Source organism: Spinacia oleracea, chromosome 6 (assembly GCF_020520425.1).
Source record: "Spinacia oleracea cultivar Varoflay chromosome 6, BTI_SOV_V1, whole genome shotgun sequence".
NCBI classification, from domain to species: Eukaryota; Viridiplantae; Streptophyta; class Magnoliopsida; order Caryophyllales; family Amaranthaceae; genus Spinacia; species Spinacia oleracea.
In genome coordinates, this window is record NC_079492.1 from 116218205 (window position 1) to 116240112 (window position 21908).

At 35.6% G+C, this 21908-nt stretch overlaps 2 protein-coding genes and 1 long non-coding RNA gene across 4 annotated transcripts; 1 reads left to right on the forward strand and 2 right to left on the reverse strand.

Annotated features, from left to right (window-relative positions):
- Nucleotides 1-2753: 2753 nt before the first annotated feature.
- On the reverse strand, nt 2754-5018 carry LOC130464158 (uncharacterized). Its single transcript, XR_008924486.1, has 3 exons — nt 4185-5018; nt 3743-3806; nt 2754-3033 (listed from the first exon to the last, which is right to left on the reverse strand). It is a non-coding gene; the product is annotated as an uncharacterized lncRNA (long non-coding RNA).
- An 8599-nt stretch (nt 5019-13617) lies between these two features.
- On the forward strand, nt 13618-15151 carry LOC110797384 (transcription repressor OFP1). The gene has a single exon (XM_022002495.2). It carries the CDS (start codon nt 13848-13850, stop codon nt 15042-15044), a length of 1197 nt encoding a protein of 398 aa, XP_021858187.2. The 5' UTR covers nt 13618-13847; the 3' UTR covers nt 15045-15151.
- Nucleotides 15152-16097: 946 nt separating this feature from the next.
- Nucleotides 16098-19530, reverse strand: LOC110797387 (probable serine/threonine-protein kinase WNK5). Of its 2 annotated transcripts, XM_056831080.1 has the most exons (8): nt 19168-19530; nt 18900-18993; nt 18192-18457; nt 17866-18089; nt 17570-17727; nt 17160-17472; nt 16755-17072; nt 16098-16657 (listed from the first exon to the last, which is right to left on the reverse strand). In XM_056831080.1, the coding sequence occupies exons 2-8, from the start codon at nt 18987-18989 to the stop codon at nt 16257-16259; spliced, it is 1770 nt and encodes a 589-aa protein (XP_056687058.1). In that variant the 5' UTR covers nt 18990-18993; nt 19168-19530; the 3' UTR covers nt 16098-16256. The 2 variants fall into 2 exon arrangements, with proteins under 2 accessions (XP_056687058.1, XP_021858191.1); XM_022002499.2 differs by having other exon boundaries at nt 18900-19530.
- Between the last annotated feature and the right edge of the window lie 2378 nt (nt 19531-21908).

Consider the following 21908-nt stretch of genomic DNA (forward strand, 5'->3'; position numbering starts at 1 on the left):
TTATAAAACAGATAATCCTAGTGTAGAATAACACATAACCTTGGAATATTCTTGCGTGGACCTGGTCCACAATAATATTAGTGTGAACCCAAAATTAATAATTTTCACTAGCACCTTTTTACACTCATAGTTACCTTTATTGTTTATATAGTACCTATAATAAATTAAACACTAACATTTTTAAACATAGTAACCATTTTTTGAAGCATAGTAACCCTATATTTTTAAAAGCGAATTACGACTTAAAATCACATTATTCAAGCACAATATGCATCAACGACGCTATTTAAGAATTATACCATAACCCTAGTGTACAATAATAGACCGGACAATAAAATTGCCGTGTTGGAGCGTTGCAGTAAGGGTTTAACCGATTCAAGACATATTTTAACACAAGAGGTTTTAATGAATGAGATACCCCTTTATACTTATAGAGTAGTAGATAGATAGGTAGATAGTCACTTTCTTCATCGAATGTTTTTCCTTCTCAATATCAATTATTTGCATTGCCATGTTTCTTCTATTTTTTGGTTCTTCATGATTCACTTCATTGGAAACTCGTGCATCAAACATCAACGTCAAAGAGTAAAAATATAAACAATGCTTTCACAATATTTAAGTCCAAGATTATTGCTTTAAAGAATAAGTAATCTTTTGTTTCTATAGGGTCCCACAAGAAGTTTGCTTTGGATGCCTTTGCAATTTCATAAATAAAAGACTATTTGGAATTTATATTCTTGAAAAGAATTTGTCATGAAATTCTCTTGTGATATGATGAAGTGTGGGGGAAGAAATAGACTATAATAAGTTATATATATATATATATATATATATAAAGGAGACATATTTGCTGAGCTATTAGAGCAACAGTAGGAAATTTATTGGGTTCGATCAATTAAAAATAAGATTTCTAATTTATTTTTGAATTAAAAAAATCGAGTGCCACGTAGATAATTAATTAGGTTCCACATAGATATTTAATTAATTAATTACTAATATATACAACTCCATCCAAAATCAAATACTCTAGCTAATAATTAAAAAATAAATCTAAAATAAAATTCAATCCAAAATCAAACACTAATCTAAAATAAAATTCAATCCAAAATCAAACACTAATCTAAAATAAAATTCAATCCAAAATCAAACACTAATCCAATATTAGAGCGCCGCGTAGGAAATCTGATGGTTTCGGACAATGAAAAAGTAAAAATAAAAATTTATTTTTAAATTAAAAGGTCGAGTGTCACGTAGATAAATAATTAGGTGTCACGTAGATATTTTTATCAATTAATTATTAATATTACACATATAAAATTTCATCCAAAATTAAACACTTAAATTATTAAAAAGTAATTCCAAAATGAAATCAAATTCAAAATAAAAAAACTAATATAATAAAATATATAAAATATAGCAATTGGTCAATATAAAAAGTTTTATTTTAACTTCACAATTTAAAAGAATATGTGCATCGCACGGGCTAAAATCTAGTGTGTATATATATATATAGGAGACATATTTGCTGAGCTATTAGAGCACCACGTAAGAAATTTAATGGTTTCGGCCAATTAACACTACAAAAATTTGTATCTTTTGTGACAACCTAATAACGACGGGTAAAAATCCCGTCGCAAAATGGCTTTTGCGACGGGGATAACAACCCAATAAAGACGGGAACAACCGTCGCAAATTTCTTTTACGACGGGATAACGACGGGATTTTCCATTAACGATGGCCCTCTTTTATGACGGGTTCGCGACGGAAAATCCCGTCGTTAATCAACAATTATTGACCTTTAGCGACGGGATTTCCCGTCGTTAATAGTACAATTTCTTGTAGTGTAAAAATAAGATTTCTAATTTATTTTTGAATTAAAAAAATCGAGTGTCGCGTAGATAATTAATTAGGTTCCACATAGATAATTAATTAATTAATTAATTACTAATATATACAACTCCATCCAAAATCAAATAGTCTAGCTAATAATTAAAAAAATTAATCTAAATAAAATTCAATCCAAGATCAAACAATTAATATAAAATAAAATTCAATTCAAAGTCAAACACTAATATAATATTAGAGCGTCATGTAGAAAATCTAATGATTTTGGCCAATGAAAAATAAGATTTCAAAATTATTTATGAATTAAAAAAGTCGAGTGCTACATAGATAAATAATTAAGTGCCACGTTAATATTTTTATTAATTAATTACTCCCTCCGTCCCTTAATACTCGCACCGTTTTCCTTTTCGGGTCGTCCCTTAATACTTGCATCGCTTCTATAAATGGAATTTTTTACTAATATTATATTTTTTTCTCACACTTACCTACTAACCCACTTACACCCCTACTCCCTACAAAAAATCATTTAAAAATCTACACCCCCACTCACCACTCCCCATCTCTTACACATTTCCCACTAACTATATTAAAAAAAATACCCCACTATCAAATAACATTTGTTAAATTAATAAGTCAATTCAAGTGTCTTAAACTCCGCACCGGTCAAACTGGTGCGAGTATTAAGGGACGAAGGGAATAATAATACTACGTATATACAACTCCATCCAAAATCAACCAATCTAATAAATAAAAAATAACTCTAAAATGAAATTCAATCCAAAATAAAACATTAATCTAATCTAATATATAAAATATAGGCATATAGAAGTTGTATATATATGAGTTTTATTTTAACTTAACAAATTAATAGAATTCGTGCATTGCAGGGGCTATGTAACGCCCCGACCTCTAAATCACTTATTAAAGCATAATTAGCAGCGGAATTAACCTAATTTGGTCGGGACATTACCTGCCGTAATTCCCTCTTGGAAATTACAAGGCAACATCATACATAAGCCATAAAAACCTCCAAATTAATATAATAATCATTTATATTCCCAAAATACAAGTACATAAATTACTAAAAGTCTTTAAATTAAACTATTATAAACATCAAGCATAAACTAGGTGAAAAATATAAAAGTGAAATTCCTCGCCTCTACGCGTTTCCATCGATTCCCGCAGTACCTAAAACGGAAAACAAAACGGTGAGCCGAAGACTCAGTAACGACTACCCTAGCAACGTAAATTCATTTCAATTCATTTTATTTAATAACACAGGGAGAATAGAATAGGTAAAATATTTAATAAAATATCATATTTAATTCATTCATAAACTTTGCAATTTAACATACTAGTTGTCGGCAAGTACGAACCGTGAAGGAATTCTCCACTGGGCCTGGGCCCTGAGCCTGGGCTCATCATCGTAACATGGGCCTGGGCCCTGAGCCTGGGCTCATAAACCATGGGAGCCTGGGCTCGTAATCCATGGGTGGACAGGTGTCCGTGGTGCATGAATGACCGGTAGATAGGAAGATGGTAGTTTATATACCGCCAGACAAACCAGGTCTTTCACTTTCATTTATCATGTTTTGTATAATTTTACCAAGCCTTGGCTTGTATTTCAGTTCGAAATAACATAACTTATTTAGCTCATAAAACATCATTTTGATCCTGGGATCAATAAACATATTATTTCTTTCAAAGCATTGCATAAACATAATTTTATGAGAAAACTCAATCAAATCATATTATAATAAACAATTCAAACAAATCATATTTCATCCCACAATCCATAAAACACATCAAAACATTTAATTCATAAATTCAATCATAACGTCATAATTTCATAAATCATATTTATAAGGGGATTGCGGGTACTAGCAATAGCCGTTACCTCAACCGTAGTTTTTATACTTCCTGTCTGATGGATCGTCCTTCCTGAGCCCCGAGTCCAATTTCTTTCAAAATATCGAATTATTAAATTAGTAACTAAGACGATAAATAATTTAAAATCAACATTTTATAAATAATAAATTTTAAGTAGTGATGTTATAAATAACGAATTTCGATAAAAATATAATTTCATAAACTTAAAGAAAATATTGTTTTTGATCGAAATTTCAAAAAAAAAATTTAAATTTATAATTCATAAATCAATTCACATGAGAATTATTTAAATTCCATTTTTGATAATTAAAACTAGTAACTTATTTTAGGAAAGTCGATAATTAAACCTGGAAATAGTGAACAATTTATTAGTAAATGAATAATAATTATATCATAAATTTTTTATTAAAATAAGTTACAAGATCTGAAATAGCAAACTAGTTCCTTACCAAAAGCCCAAACTAGAGTGGCCCAATTAACTTGTGGGTTTTAAGGAGAATAAAAACCAAGGACCAAATATTGGTTTTGGTTTTCTGGAAAGGAAAGCACGAGCAAAGGGGATGCAAGCAGAGAAGCACGAAAGAGAGGAGAGGAGAGGAGGGAGGGCGGCTGAGCTGGGCGGCGCAGCCACGCCAACCCGCGCCAGAGGCGACGGTGGAAGGTGATTTGCGGCGGAAGAGCACGAGGGGAGGAGGGAAGACACGAACAGGGGAGAAAACAGGGGAGGGGGCCGAGAAAGGAGAACACGAAAGGGAGGAGGAGAGGAAGGAAGAAGGCGATTGGGCGGTTTGGTGCTGCCGGATTGCGCCGTCTAAGGCGACGGTGGTGGTGGTTATTTCGCGGCGGCAGGATGACGGGAGAGAGGGAGGTTGTGCGTAAAGAAGAGGGGAGACAGGGGATTTGTGGGCTGGGTGGTTCATGGGATGCGGTGGCTGCGCAAACAAGAGGGGATGTGGAGTGTGGTGGCACGGCGGTGCCGGAGGATGAGTGCAGAGGAGAGCAAGGCAGGGGTGGGGTGCGAAAACTGGGAAGCAGGGGAGGTTGAGTGGGGGATTTGGGTCGGGTTCTTGCCGGCGATGAAGGTAGGTGGGATGAGTAATGGTGGTAGGGCGGTGGTGGTCGGCTAACGAAGCCGGGAGGTGGGGCGGTTAATGGTGGCAGTGGTTGTTGGTGGTGACTAATGGTGGTGGGAGATGGTTCGAATCAGAGAAACTGAGAAAATGAAATTGAAATTTGATTTTTGTTTTTTGGTTGGAATTTAGTTGAAATTGTGTCTGATTTGTAGAGTCAAGTAGAGTGAATGAGAAGGAAAATGGCTTGGAGATCAAGGCATGAATCAAGACTGGATTGAGGGAAGGAGAGGAATGAAGAGTTCACTTCATTCTTGCTGTGTACGTGGAGAGTAAAGAGAAGAAGAAAATTGGCATTTTGGCTTTGTAAGGGCATTTTCGTAATTTCACTTACTTAGGCAAGAATTCAGAAAATTGATCTCTATTTTTAGGAAACTAATTGGAATAGAAAATTTTAGTTAAAACCAAGTTTTAAAATAATTATTTATAAAAAAAAAATATCGTTAAAGAAAAATAAATTTAGTTTTCGAATGAGAACGTTCCGAAATTATTAAAAATCCGAAATAAATCACGGAATAATTTAGATTTTTAAAAAGTAGCTTAAGCTTGTAAAATTTGAAATTTAATCATAGAATCTGAAAATTAATAAATCGTGTAATAATATTAAAAATTCAAGCGAAATAAAACTTCGTTAATTAAAATAAAGTTTGAAATTAATATTTAAAACGATTTTAAGCTAAATAAAAAAAAATAAAAAAATAAAAATTAAGCATGATTAATCAAATTTAAAAACTTCGGGGTATTACACTCTTACCCCCTTAGAAAAAGTTTCGTCCTCAAAACTTGAAAATTAGATTTATAAAATGATTGTTGAAAATTGAAAACGCTCGAATAAAAGTATAATGTTTTATTTAAAACCAAGATCTCACAATTTCAATTCTGACAATGTCTAGCCTTCATTCCGCCATCATGTTTTAGAACTCCGCTTCAACTCGAGACCTAGAATCGAAGAGTAAAGAATACAAAAGGGGCAAAATTATATTGATCCTTAATCGTCATTAAGGTCAATTACATTCCGCCATCGTCTTTCGCATCTCCACTTTACTTCATAAAATAGGATCGAGGAGCAAAGAACATAAAAGGGGCAAATTGTTAGCTTAGACTAGGCTCCCATTTTACTTTGTGATATCTTGTTTGAAAATATTTTCTACCAAAATAGTAACTTTTAATGAAAAATTAAATTATAATTCTGAAAATATATGTATATGTAGTGAAAATAAATATTTATCAACCAATTTCAATACACGAATAATTTGTAAAAGTCATGTATTATATCAATCTCGTACTCTGAGCTCAGGAGAACTTCCATCGGAGGCGGCTTCCATTTATAACAATTAGATTACCAGTACAGTCATGTCAGCATAAACATAATCCACATCATAAGGACATAATTCATAAACTGGAAATTTTCATATTCAACATAAGCATAACATTCATAATCATTTGATTTAACACACGAGCATGATTGACCATAACATAATCATTTATAGAAAACATAGTCATTCATACATCATATCGTTCATGGGCGAATGATTAGAGACATTTCACTTTTATTTGCTATTGGCCTCTTTGTTGCAGGAATCTTGTCGTTGACTTTCGTTATTCGATTCGTTTTGATTTCGATATCCGCTCTTTTCTTCTACGTTGAACAACTTTGTTGACTACGTTCGTTTACAGGGGTTCGAGTCCAATCACGTTACAAGAATTACATTGTTAGACATGCGACTTCGTTATTTATCCTTAATATTTAAGTCATGTAAATCTCGTGTTTTGCGGATAACGATAAGCCATCAAGTGTGCCTTTAACAGAAACAATCTAGCTCCTAGAAAACTCAGTTCAGACTACCTGGTTCTATAGACATGCCATTTTGTCGATTTCCTATTCTCAATCCCATTGCGTTCCTCAATCATTCATAATTCCTTTCGAATTTCACAACATTCATTGATACCATCAACCTAATAGACGGACTAAATCTCGTTAACTTACCTTGATCCTCAAAGCTTTATGCAAACTCAGTTTCATGTTCCCACCATAAATCATAGATAACATCTTTACAATACCCTACATTCTCTAGTTTAACTTCCTTGATGGAGATTATCAAGCATTCTTTTAGATAAATACACAAAAATAATCCTATCAAAGATGCGGAAAGGTAAACCAAGAATACTATCAACCTAACTGACAGACTAATTCCTGATAATTTCTCTTGGTGTAATCCTTAGAATTTCATAAATTCAATTTCATCTTTTCACCATAAATCATATTCTTGCATAACTTTTAAAATTTCTAGCTTAGTTTCCTTAACATATCTGAATACACACTTAGGTAAAACAATCATTATGAAGGGTGCGGAAAAGTAACTCATAAATCAATCATAACTTCAACGCTTTAAACCTTGAATAACCTTAATTTAATTGGTGATTCGCCACTTATAAACATACAAACTCATGCTCTTTTGGTAATCTATCCTTTAACCTTATTGACAGACTAATTCTTGATAGCTTTATTTTGGTAAAATCCTCAAGATCTTATTCATGTGTCAACTCAAATAGGTCCTTTATCATAACTTATGTTGGGTTCATAACTTTTCTTAATAACTCCTTAGCTTCCTTAATAGAGGCACAAGGCATACCAATCATCTTCTAGATAATAGACTTTAGTACTTATAAACATCAATGTATTCGTCATGACTAACACGGGGAGGTAACCCTAGAATCAATATCATTCATAACTTGAACACTTTAAATCTAAAATAACCTCAACTTAATTAGTGATCCATCACTCATGAAATACATCCTTGTACTCATCTTAATACTCTAACATTTATACCATCCTTTATGATTTCATAATCATGAAAATTCCTCAAAACAATTCATATCCACAAAATCTTTGTGTTCGCACCGTGCTTAACTTAACTTCTTTCAAGGAAACAATAAAGCTTAAACTTTTCCTAGTCTATCTAGGGTAGAAAATCATAACATGACATGTGACGACAAACATAAAATCAAGGGAAGTTCGATTCTAAAGCGAGAGAGAGCTAAATCAAAATAATATCAGCGTTGGCGTCATCTTCGTTTTTCATCATGTAAGCTCTTACATATGTTGACGGGCGTGATGGATTTAGCATTGTTGTTGTTTCGTTCATGATTGGTCGAGGTTATTGTTCCGATATTCGTTGGAGGTGGTTTAGGACAATCTTTAACGAAATAATCTTTTCCTCGACATAAATAACAAGTATTCGTTTTTCGCACGATATTCGCTTTCATTCGTCGAAAGTTTCGAGTAGTTGGTCCATATGATTGATCTAGTCTTTTAAATTCCATCGAATTGGCTTGCGATCATAGATTGGTGGATTCGAAGGTGAAAACTTCTTAAATAGTGACACTTTTCCGTTCGCATTAGTAACTTTCGTTTGCCGAGAATCTTTGACTAATTCAGTTGACAACGTAGGTGCAGTTTCTTAATTGTTCCATCATCTCCTTGGGGTCTTCTATAGGTTGGTCGTCATAGAAATCATCATAGGAAACATCATTGTGGGAGACGTCATTGTGAATGTTGCGCTTTGATGTGAGCTTCGTTCGTGGCATCGTTGGTAAGTTCGATAATCGATATTTCGCATAACATATTCAATCAAGAAAACATCAATAACATAAGAAATGAATCCCTTTTATCCCGTGCGTTCCTACGCTCACACTCATTTCATTTTAACTTGACTTGATTTTAACATATTCTTTTTAACTTATTCCTTAAAACTCTTTGCTTAAAGCCTATTGAATTCTACTATGCGCAAAAACCCGTAAGGTTTAGCACTTATGGTCCAGAACCTTTGCTCTGAATACCAAACTGTAACGCCCCGACCTCTAAATCACTTATTAAAGCATAATTAGCAGCGGAATTAACCTAATTTGGTCGGGACATTACCTGCCGTAATTCCCTCTTGGAAATTACAAGGCAACATCATACATAAGCCATAAAAACCTCCAAATTAATATAATAATCATTTATATTCCCAAAATACAAGTACATAAATTACTAAAAGTCTTTAAATTAAACTATTATAAACATCAAGCATAAACTAGGTGAAAAATATAAAAGTGAAATTCCTCGCCTCTACGCGTTTCCATCGATTCCCGCAGTACCTAAAACGGAAAACAAAACGGTGAGCCGAAGACTCAGTAACGACTACCCTAGCAACGTAAATTCATTTCAATTCATTTTATTTAATAACACACGGAGAATAGAATAGGTAAAATATTTAATAAAATATCATATTTAATTCATTCATAAACTTTGCAATTTAACATACTAGTTGTCGGCAAGTACGAACCGTGAAGGAATTCTCCACTGGGCCTGGGCCCTGAGCCTGGGCTCATCATCGTAACATGGGCCTGGGCCCTGAGCCTGGGCTCATAAACCATGGGAGCCTGGGCTCGTAATCCATGGGTGGACAGGTGTCCGTGGTGCATGCATGACCGGTAGATAGGAAGATGGTAGTTTATATACCGCCAGACAAACCAGGTCTTTCACTTTCATTTATCATGTTTTGTATAATTTTACCAAGCCTTGGCTTGTATTTCAGTTCGAAATAACATAACTTATTTAGCTCATAAAACATCATTTTGATCCTGGGATCAATAAACATATTATTTCTTTCAAAGCATTGCATAAACATAATTTTATGAGAAAACTCAATCAAATCATATTATAATAAACAATTCAAACAAATCATATTTCATCCCACAATCCATAAAACACATCAAAACATTTAATTCATAAATTCAATCATAACGTCATAATTTCATAAATCATATTTATAAGGGGATTGCGGGTACTAGCAATAGCCGTTACCTCAACCGTAGTTTTTATACTTCCTGTCTGATGGATCGTCCTTCCTGCCCCGAGTCCAATTTCTTTCAAAATATCGAATTATTAAATTAGTAACTAAGACGATAAATAATTTAAAATCAACATTTTATAAATAATAAATTTTAAGTAGTGATGTTATAAATAACGAATTTCGATAAAAATATAATTTCATAAACTTAAAGAAAATATTGTTTTTGATCGAAATTTCAAAAAAAAAATTAAATTTATAATTCATAAATCAATTCACATGAGAATTATTTAAATTCCATTTTTGATAATTAAAACTAGTAACTTATTTTAGGAAAGTCGATAATTAAACCTGGAAATAGTGAACAATTTATTAGTAAATGAATAATAATTATATCATAAATTTTTTATTAAAATAAGTTACAAGATCTGAAATAGCAAACTAGTTCCTTACCAAAAGCCCAAACTAGAGTGGCCCAATTAACTTGTGGGTTTTAAGGAGAATAAAAACCAAGGACCAAATATTGGTTTTGGTTTTCTGGAAAGGAAAGCACGAGCAAAGGGGATGCAAGCAGAGAAGCACGAAAGAGAGGAGAGGAGAGGAGGGAGGGCGGCTGAGCTGGGCGGCGCAGCCACGCCAACCCGCGCCAGAGGCGACGGTGGAAGGTGATTTGCGGCGGAAGAGCACGAGGGGAGGAGGGAAGACACGAACAGGGGAGAAAACAGGGGAGGGGGCCGAGAAAGGAGAACACGAAAGGGAGGAGGAGAGGAAGGAAGAAGGCGATTGGGCGGTTTGGTGCTGCCGGATTGCGCCGTCTAAGGCGACGGTGGTGGTGGTTATTTCGCGGCGGCAGGATGACGGGAGAGAGGGAGGTTGTGCGTAAAGAAGAGGGGAGACAGGGGATTTGTGGGCTGGGTGGTTCATGGGATGCGGTGGCTGCGCAAACAAGAAGGGATGTGGAGTGTGGTGGCACGGCGGTGCCGGAGGATGAGTGTAGAGGAGAGCAAGGCAGGGGTGGGGTGCGAAAACTGGGAAGCAGGGGAGGTTGAGTGGGGGATTTGGGTCGGGTTCTTGCCGGCGATGAAGGTAGGTGGGATGAGTAATGGTGGTAGGGCGGTGGTGGTCGGCTAACGAAGCCGGGAGGTGGGGCGGTTAATGGTGGCAGTGGTTGTTGGTGGTGACTAATGGTGGTGGGAGATGGTTCGAATCAGAGAAACTGAGAAAATGAAATTGAAATTTGATTTTTGTTTTTTGGTTGGAATTTAGTTGAAATTGTGTCTGATTTGTAGAGTCAAGTAGAGTGAATGAGAAGGAAAATGGCTTGGAGATCAAGGCATGAATCAAGACTGAATTGAGGGAAGGAGAGGAATGAAGAGTTCACTTCATTCTTGCTGTGTACGTGGAGAGTAAAGAGAAGAAGAAAATTGGCATTTTGGCTTTGTAAGGGCATTTTCGTAATTTCACTTACTTAGGCAAGAATTCAGAAAATTGATCTCTATTTTTAGGAAACTAATTGGAATAGAAAATTTTAGTTAAAACCAAGTTTTAAAATAATTATTTATAAAAAAAAATATCGTTAAAGAAAAATAAATTTAGTTTTCGAATGAGAACGTTCCGAAATTATTAAAAATCCGAAATAAATCACGGAATAATTTAGATTTTGAAAAAGTAGCTTAAGCTTGTAAAATTTGAAATTTAATCATAGAATCTGAAAATTAATAAATCGTGTAATAATATTAAAAATTCAAGCGAAATAAAACTTCGTTAATTAAAATAAAGTTTGAAATTAATATTTAAAACGATTTTAAGCTAAATAAAAAAAAAATAATAATAAAAAAAATAATTAAGCATGATTAGTCAAATTTAAAAACTTCGGGGTATTACAGGCTAAAATCTAGTTTTCTAATAATGTTAGTTGTGGGACTAGTGGCAATATATGTCCCCGAACAAAATCTTTGTTGTGTGGAATACTGGAATTTTAATTATCCATCAACTGATTAAATCATACATTCGAAGTAGAGCTGTCGGTTACTCGAGTCGGGTCCCGGTCTGGTAATCTTGGGTCTCGGGTCATGATCTGGTCGAGTTGTGTCGGGTCATTTTATCACCAGGGTGCAGGTCGGCTTCAGGTTGGGTTCGGTCAGGTTGAAAATTTTTCGAGTCATGTCGGGTTATTTTTTTATTTCGGTATAAGTCGGGTTCAGTTCGGGATCGGGTCGGGTCTTTTTCTATTCGGGTACAATTACGGCTCTGGGTCTTAACGAGTCGGGTCAAATTTGGATCGGATAATTATTGGATCGGTAAAATTCAGGACGTGTCACTATCGGACACGGGTTAAGACCGGGTACGATAGCTATCAGGTCTACTCAAGTTTTAACCTATAATTAACTTTTATAAATTTGATTAAATTTGGTTTAACGATTTTCACTTGTTCTAGATTAGTTAATTATAAAAAATAATATTAACTTGATATAAGTTACTCCCTCCGTCCCAGATTAGTTGTTACACTTTCCTTTTTCGTCCGTCCCAGATAATTTGTTACACTTCTAAATTAGGAATGACCCTACAATTATTTTATTGTCTCTCTCTTCCCACTAAATTTATTTTTGTCCCCAAACCCTCTCTCACTCAATTAAAAAAATACCTCACTAATTCCTATCATATCTACTTTTTCAATAAAATATCAATTGATAACCAAACAACCACTTATCACCTAAAAATTTGTGCAAATGTAAGTGTAACGACTATTATGGAACGGATGGAGTATTATTTAGTTAGGTCAATGACAAATCGGGTTGTCAACAGGTCGCGTAAAATCAGGTAACGGGTTGTCATGAGTTGAGCCAATAACTGATTTCATCGGGTTATAATCGGTTTCGGGTTGACATCGGGTCGGGTGTTGAATCGGGTTCGGGTCAGTTTTCGGTCGGGTAAGATGACTCAGTTCTGTTATCGGTTATATATATTTCGGTCGGGTGCCAGGTTCGGGTTCGGGTCATGCATTAACGGGTCGAAATCGATCGTCGGATTTAACGGGTTGGATACAGTCGGGTTACGGGTTTCCTATTTTAACAAAATTTCGGGTCTCGGGTCGAGTCCGGGTCCTTAAAAAATAGGTCGGTTCGGGTCGGTTTCTCGGGTCGGGTCAATTTTTGCCAGCTCAAATTCGAAGTATCCACTGATTTAGATGTTGGGCTCTATCAAGAGGATAGAGCCTAAAATATGATGTTCACCCTTTAAATAGGGGCTTAAATTAGGTGTAGGGTTAGCAAAATTTTCGCCAAATTTGCAAATATTTCCTCAAAAGTTAATCATTATGTACACCATTGAAAAAGCACAAGGGATGGAACATAGAATAGTTGATGCCTTAAATGATATATGTAACTACGGAGTACATGTTAGCTAGCTAGTTAAGACCCTTTTTAACAAGAAGTTATTGACCAAATAACAGAATATAATATCAATTTTCGAATCATAATCAAGATTAGCCTCATCATTATCATCCACTTAATCATTCAAGCACAAAATTCCCAACACAAAGGGCACCACCACTCAATAAAACACAATCATGTTAATAACACTAATCAATTTATATGTCCTTCAATATTCAACTACTAACTATTAATTTACAAGGATAAGTAGTACTCCGACTACTCCCTCCTTTAGTTTAAATTATTTCTATTTGTCCTTTTGCACAGTTTTCTATGAACAAGTTTAAAAATAAATATCTTATATACTCCAACAAATAAAATAAAATTACATGAGTATATTTATTGAAAGAGTGTTAAATTTTATTTGCATTACAATTGATAAAAAAGATTTCAAACAGTAACAACGTAAGGACACATAGGGAGTAACTTGGAAGCAAATAATACCAAGTTAGGCGATTTGTCCCCTAAATTTTCCATTCTAGAGTGGGACTATGAGAGCATGGGATTTTGGTGGGCTAAAAAACCCAATGATTCATCATACCTTTTATATCGTTCGTGCTGCTGGCTTTCATCATAAAATAAAATCAGCATTTCCTTTTTCTTATGTTAAAATCACTTTTTCTTTTGTTGGAGTGCTGGACATACTTTTATTTATTGCATGTCTTTATATTTTTGATTAAAATGCATGCTTTCTTTATTTGGTGGACTTTTTTTTTATGATACATTTTATTTCTTCAAACACTTTAACAGCATATTGTTTCATCAAATGCAATAATATATATGTAGAAACCTTGCACATAGGAAGTAAGAAGTGCATGATACAGAGAAAAAACACAAGAAACATTCACCAAAAAAACAAAAGGGTAGAGATGGGTAAGTACAGATTCAGATTATCTGATATGATGCCGAATGCCTGGTTTTATAAGCTTAAGGATATGGGGAAGAGTAGATCAAGCAAGTCGAGTTCGCGCACTACTAAAAGTATCAAGCAATGTTCTCCTACACCAATTCAAACTACAAGCATCACAAAATTCCACCACCCAAACAAGTCTTATGTTTACTATCCTACTGTTGAGACCTCTACAGATAGGTTTACTGATCCTTTGTACAGTTCACCTTGCAGGAATCTTGGGCGTGCTTCCGATGCTCGTTCTTCTACCAGTCCTTGTAGAAAGTCATCTCATAGTCATAGAACAAGTAAAAGAACGACCATTTACAAACAAAAGAATGGTTGTAATACTGCTGATCAGCCATTGTATTATTCACTTTCGTCTAGTGAGCTTGGCTCTCCTGAAGCTATTGTTTCTGTGCCTAATAATGACTACAGGAGGAAAAGTGTGAGCGTTGATTTTGGGCCAGAGTTATTGATGTTTGATGAAGTGGGTTCATGGAGCTCATCGTCATTGCGATCATCATGCAGTTGCTGCTGCAGGGTTAGTTCTTCTACTGCTGATATCATCATTGACTTGAATCATCATGACGATTCATCCTTCAGAACAAAGTTCCAGAAGTTGAACGAGTTTGATGCAGCGTCAGAGCTTGAACTCCGTCCTATACTCACAAAGAAGCTTCCGGAAGAACAAATCTTTGACATCAGTGAATTAAGCAGTAGTATCAGAAAATCTGCAGGTAAAGAGGCGCGTGCTACTCATAAAAACAATAAATATGTCAGAAAGGTAAAATCGCGGAGGTCAAGTCTATCAGATAGCTTCGCCATTGTAAAGTCGTCTCTAGACCCTCATACAGATTTCATGGACTCAATGATGGAGATGATCCAGGAAAATAACATAAGGGAGTGTAAGGATTTAGAAGACCTTTTAGCCTGTTATCTTTCATTGAACTGTAAAGAGTATCATCCTATTATTGTAAAGGTTTTCCAGAAAATATGGCTTGATATATTCTGCTCTATGTAGCAATTAAGCCCCTAATTGAAAAATGTTTCCTAGTTGAAATTCTTCTAATTCAGCTAGATTCCCATGTACATAAAGCTAAATAATCAAAGCTGTAAATTTTCTGTTTATAGTTTCACCAGATTTCAGGTCATTTTTCGCTCTTTTCTTCAGTTTCGGAAATGGCTTTTTTAGTGACAACTCAGACATTCACTTGTACATAGGTCAATCCAACATAGATTCACTAAGGAAGCTTATTACAGCTAATAGACAAGTAGGGTGGAAATTGCTTTTCATGCTTTTGTCATATAATCTAGAGCATACATGATCCTCCAACTTAACGAAAGAACAACTACTTGTGATCATAATATTGTCCTATATTATGTTTGACACAAATACAATGAGATCATGCTCTTGTCTCTTATGATTGTTTTTTAGCCGACTTTTGGTCTTACTTGTATACTCAGGATCTAATGGAAGGACATGTCAACTTTTGCTTCTGCGATCAATTTGCATAATAATCAAACTAAAACCTGCCCGTGATCACAAGAAGATGCATTTTGGAAATTTAGAGAAGCATCAGATTAACAGCTATGCAGGTCATGCTGCTAAAGTTTCAGTTATGCCAATGGGCCAACAGACAGCTTAAAAGTAATAATTTGGAATGGCATTTGCTTTCCTAAAGTTGGGGCCTAGTTATCATCAAAACTTTGCAGGTTATTATTAAACAAAATACTCATATCTCAATTAGGGGACTTAATCACTCAATAAACACTAATTCTGATGTACTCTTTCAGGGTATCAGGAGGTACACGTCTTAAGATACTGCTTTGTCGGTAATTTCCCTTTCCCTTTCATTTGCACAGAACATATAATTCAGTTGGCAGGGAATGAAATAATAAGATAAGAGGCACCACTTCACTTGTGTATTGTTGTTGTATGAAGATAAGGATGATATAGTAGTAGTTTTAACTTTTAAGGAAAGTCAAATTTCAGTACCACTAAATCAAGGCCTTTCATTTTCATGACGCTGAGTAGTGAGTACCTACTTCGTAATACATTATGCACATATTGTAATTTAAATAGCTCAAGAACTCAAAAAGATTCGCTCTTAATTATACTTAAACATACTATTGTTATCTCTAAATATCTAAGACAAATTAATGTACAGACAAACCATCAACATGCCAATGGGAAAATTTCTGATTCTTTGATCTCCCTAAGACTAGTTGAATTTTACCAGTTCTTGAATGGCATAAATTTCAGAGTTTTACTAGACCCCGTCTTTCCCTGCCTCTTACCATCTCTAGCAATCTGAGCTGAATTAGAACCATCCTTAAGCCTTCTGACCTGGCCGCCAGTCGAGGTCTCATACGGATTTTGGAACCCAATGTTCTCCACAGCCCCAACTGTCTTAGATAATCTCTTCTTCATTACCTCTTCTAACAATGACTGATGTAGTCTTTGGCTCTGCATATCTATAAGAGAACGATTCCTAGTCAACTGGGGTCTGTCCTTTGAACACTTTCCCTTACAAACTGTAATACCCTCTACATCAGCAATTGAACTGTTACTCAGCTTGGTGGTCTTATCAGAAAGTGTTGAGCTGTAAGAGCTGTATTCATTAGGGAAATCTTCTGCAACATTATGAACAACAGCTTTAACATTTCAAAAGATCAGCATAGATAGAAAGAAAAGAAATATCCATATACATAGAAGTGTCCATATACAGACCTCGGAGGCGGTTATTGCCAACAAGTAATTGGTCACTTCCATGAGAAGAAAGCACCCCTGAAGCTGCAGAAGATGAGCATGAGGAAGAATGATGCAATTCAGGAGCCCCATCATAATCGTCTTCTTGGTAAGATTGGGATCTAGATGACACCCATTTCTTCCAATGTGGCATCAGAATAGAAATTTCAGCCTCAATCATTTCTGCTATTTCATTTGGGTCCCAATCAATGATATCCAACTCCTGCACCATCTCCATTGCAACCTCTTCTGGAGTATCAGTCATTATGTCAAACGGGAAGAATATGTACCGCGCAGGACCTGTAAGATAGCATCCTAAATTTTGTAAAATGACACATTTATCAGGGAACATGACAGAGTTGGACAAATTTGAACAATGTGCCATACCATTTCCTTCTGAAGCCTGCACCTTGAGGAAGATGATACCATCTTTGGGTTTCATCGTCCCAGTGATTATCATATTAGTCCTTGATGAACTATCAACCAGCTTCAACTTTTCCAGACTAGATGAGCTATTCAGAAATGGATTTTCACTTTCTTTTGTTTTGGTGAGCAATAATTCACCATCAACTGATGAAAGAAATGGGTCTAGAAGTAAGTCACTTGCAGATAACCTCTCGGATTTGGGGGCTAAACATTTTCTAACGAATCTCTCTGCTTCTTTATCTTGAATTTTATATAATGCTGTTGGAAGCTTACCCTGATTAACAACAAAGACTAAGAATCAACTACACTAGTTCAAAGGTATGTATATATTCATAGTCACCAACCATTAATTGATCAACTCACAACTTTACCAATGAGACTTTCTTGTAAATTTGCGCAGGACTGACACATTCACTATATGGATATTCCAGAGTTAACATCTCAAGTAAGCACATCCCAAATGAGTATACATCAACCAACTCATTGTAATCTTCTTCATATAATTCAGGCGCCATAAACTCAGGTGTACCTGCAACATAACCCAGCAATTGTGTGCTTAGGACCTATATATAGCTGGTTGTCACCCAATTTTGGGATGAAACGCACAGCAAGTTACCCCTCAACAAAATAACAAGCTAGTTTTACCAAAATGTTGTTTTTTTCGTACCTATAATACTGTGGGCAGATTTGGAGCCATTGAGAATTGCTGCCAACCCCAGATCACCAATCTTGACTTGCCCAACATGACCATTGACAAAGATGTTATCACACTTAATGTCTCTATGAATGACTGGAGGATCATGACCATGTAAGTAAACAAGACCCTGCAAGATTTGGCGAGACCAGCTCTTTATAGCTTGGATGTTCACCCTGCTATATTTTTCCCTATACCTGAAAAAGGTGGTAATTCAGAAACATTATATCACTCTCTCGATTACTTCATTGTACATGCAGGCAATGCAGCTATCTTTAATTGGAAAAAAAAAAGCTTACTGTCTAAGAGTGCCAGAAGTGAAGAGTTCAGTGATGAAATTGAAGGTCCTGTTGTTGGTATCAATCCAAGAAGTATAGAAACGGATGATGGAGTCATGATTAAGGGTACTAAGCAAATGGACTTCCGAGTAAAGGCGTTCCAACGGTTCTGGAGAACGTAACACATCTTTAATTCTTGCTTGGTTCCATGCCACTTCTATACCCAACACTTCATCTATTGCTTTGTATACTGTTTTCACCGCGCCTTTTCCTAGAACTTCATTTGACTACTCACACAGCAAAAATCAAAGCCATGAGGATCAGAGTTAAGCTATATAATTGTGACTAAAACTTCATCCAACATTCCAACTATCCTTAAAACATGGATGATTTTGTGGCCCATGCACTTTGAGCTTGTATGTGCCTTTGTGAAGTTACTAAAATATCATTATATCTTGTCAAAAATAATGAAAAGAAGTGGATTACTTTAAGTTAAACTAACAACAAAAGGCAACAGTTGGCATGATTTCCTCGTTAAAATCATGCCCTGTGGCTGTTAGAACAGTAGTACAAACCTTAACCTTCCCAGTTCCTACACACGACTAATACAATTATACAAACATACGATCCCTGGGGCCTCGGCCTGTCGGAATAGGGATAAGGTTGCGTACATATGGACCTTGAACGGACACACGACAACAGAAAGATCGAGATTAAAAAGTTACATACCCGAGCATAACGACCAGTAGGATCAGTCTCAGCATACTCAGCTGAAGCATCTGTGTCTGTTTCTGCTCTTCCTCGAACCGTCAACGCCATCCTTCTGCCATTGCTAGCCATGGTCAACTTTTATCAGCAACAAAAACAGAAACTAAAATAGATAAATAGAATTGATGGGTTTTTCATAGACTTGGCAATTATACTAATAAAATAAAAGTTTGTAAATGGGTATATCCGTATATCAAGTGATGAATCAATATATTAATAGAAGTAGTACTCTGTGCAACGCAATTGGGTTTTTGAACAAGGTTCTGAGCAATTAGACTTTCAGTTTGAGTCTCCGTGTCTTTCTTTTCCTTTTACTTCGGGTGTGTATGTCTTTGTTCCACTTCACTCATCTCATTTTTTGGCGTGTAGGAAGGTTTAAAAAAAGCAATCATTTACAAGGAATTTTCATCTTATTCGGATCACTAACAAATAATTGCAAGCCAAATGTTCCACGGCTGCGTGTCGGTCAACTGTTGCCAGCGTCATGAATCGAAATTTTCAAGACAAGGGTATATAATGTATACGGGATCTATGGTTACAACTTTGACAGATAATTTTAAGATAAATTACTGTCAAAAAGAGAAAACACAAAAAGGGGAGGGGGGGTGTGAAGTTTGAGTTGATCGAGCTCAGACGGCACTTGAATTCCATCCGATTTTTCATCAGGACTTTTAGTGGTGGACCCACATTTCAATTTTGTCTTCTTCACCACTCGATCTTGGGACCAGGAATCGAACCCGGGACTATTCCCTGGTCTCTGACTTACACCCTTTCAAGTTACCACCAGTCCCTTCATGTTTTGTTGACTAAAGTTGCCATTTTTATTCTATAATTCCAGACTGGCACCTCCAAATTTGGAAAAAAGAATATTTCTAGAAGCATGAACTAGCAGAGATTCAGCACTCACTGAGAATTTAGGGCAAGAAGAAGGAAGCTGATACATATACCCCATGGGTATGGAATAGTGTCATACCCTGAGCTGTGATTGTAGCCTTTTCGCAAGAAGAACAACTTGGGGAAATAAATTGGGGTGCCGTCTAAAATTGGCTGTCACTAGTTTAAACTTTACATATAGGTGTATAAGATTATCGATGTGACTATTACTTCAAGAAGGGATGAAAGTGAAATATTGCTACCTATGATAGTATGATGTTTGAATAAGTACACCACGTATTAATACCATGAAATAAGTTCATAAAATATGATAATTTGATATTATATGAATTAGTATCATTATGATATACTCGTACGTAGTAAATATAACGGATTTTTCATGAAATACCCCTCAATTTTCACGAAATTCACCAAATGCCCCTCGACTTTCAGAAATTCACCAAATGCCCCTCACCTTTAATATAATACCCAAACTACCCTTACTAATGACGCGCCGTTAGTGCTCCGTTAGCCAACTTTTCAAATTCACCAAATACCCCTTTTATAATACTAATTTCACCAAATACCCCTTAGTTGAAAAATAATTCACCAAATACTTATATTTTTAAAGATCAATTATGATGCGCAATCATTTATGCCCAAGTTTCTCCTCCTATATGGTTTAGGCCCAAGTTCTAACTCTTTCTCTCCCAATTACCTATATCATTTTTTTTGTCTTGGACTAGAGAGTATTAGTGCCTTATATTGATGTGAATAACCAAGATCATTCAATTACAAACCAAATACACTAGATGTTAAAACAGAGTTTAAGCTACTTTATGATACACCCTCAATAGCACCTATGTAAATCCTATTGCTGGAAGGTTTAGGGAGGTCCAGATGTATAGCCCAGCAACCACAACATTTTCGCATGGATGTAGTAACCCCCCTCAACATCTCTCAAGCTGCTAAACTCCATATTCCATTTTTCTTTTAAGGTGTTGTCATGTTTTTAGTTGTTATGAAACCAATCACTGTAATGCTAGTGTGACTTTGATTAATGGAATAAAAGGAACAAATTATCAAATAAAAAAAAATTGTCAAGACCCATGAGTCAGGATCTTGATCAAAGTACCTACAGACTAAATAAAAATTCATTTATGCTCCTAAAACTAAATACACAACTAAAATCTTTCCGCTGCAAATTAAAGTACACCTGTAGATTCAATCCTATTTATCCATAGTTGCCTCGAGTTGTGCAAGGAACCAAAAGCCAAAAAATGGGAAGGTCTTAATTTACATGCTCCTAGTTCAAATGTTGTTCAGATTTGTGAAATAAGAAGTAAAAATTGGGATTCAGCAATTGTAAGATCGACCACCATCTCACCATTGTGAATAGGTAAGACCGGGAAATGGCCAACACTAAAGACCCAACAAATCCACCGCATCCGCCACCGTCGATAGGTAAGATCGGCCCATACACCGTCTTCCTCACTCCTCTTGTCACCCCTAAACCCATTTCTGAGCCTCCAACCGCAATTCCTGAAACCCCCAAGAAAATCGCCATGAATCATAAAATAATTTCTGAAGCAAATAGGGGGATTAAAGATGGGTTTTACAGAAGTTTGTTGTTGGGTTTGGGTTTCAAATGAATTGATTTTGCTTTGAGGAATAATTGAAGACCGGACTGCCGAATTTATCAAAAATATTCAGAAGTTTTTGGGTGTTTTCCGGTGATTAATGGATGCAGATAAGGTTGATGAATGAGGAAGAACAAGGGGGAGAGAGAGAGGAGCAGTTGAGGATGCAGTTAATTAAGAGAGTAGCAGTCAGCAGTGGTAGGGAAAGGTTAAGGCTCCCAAAAGCAAAATAAGGGCAAATTAGTAAAGTCGTGCTAACGGAGACTTAACGTCCGTTAAGTGTAAGGGTAGTTAGGGTATTAAGTCATTTGTGAGGGGCATTTGGTGAATTTCTGAAAGTCGAGGGGCATTTGGTGAATTTCGTGAAAATTGAGGGGTATTTCATGAAAAATCCGTAAATATAATGAAGATTTACATGTGTTAACAATAGCATTAAAAAGACGCGAAAGTGAAAATG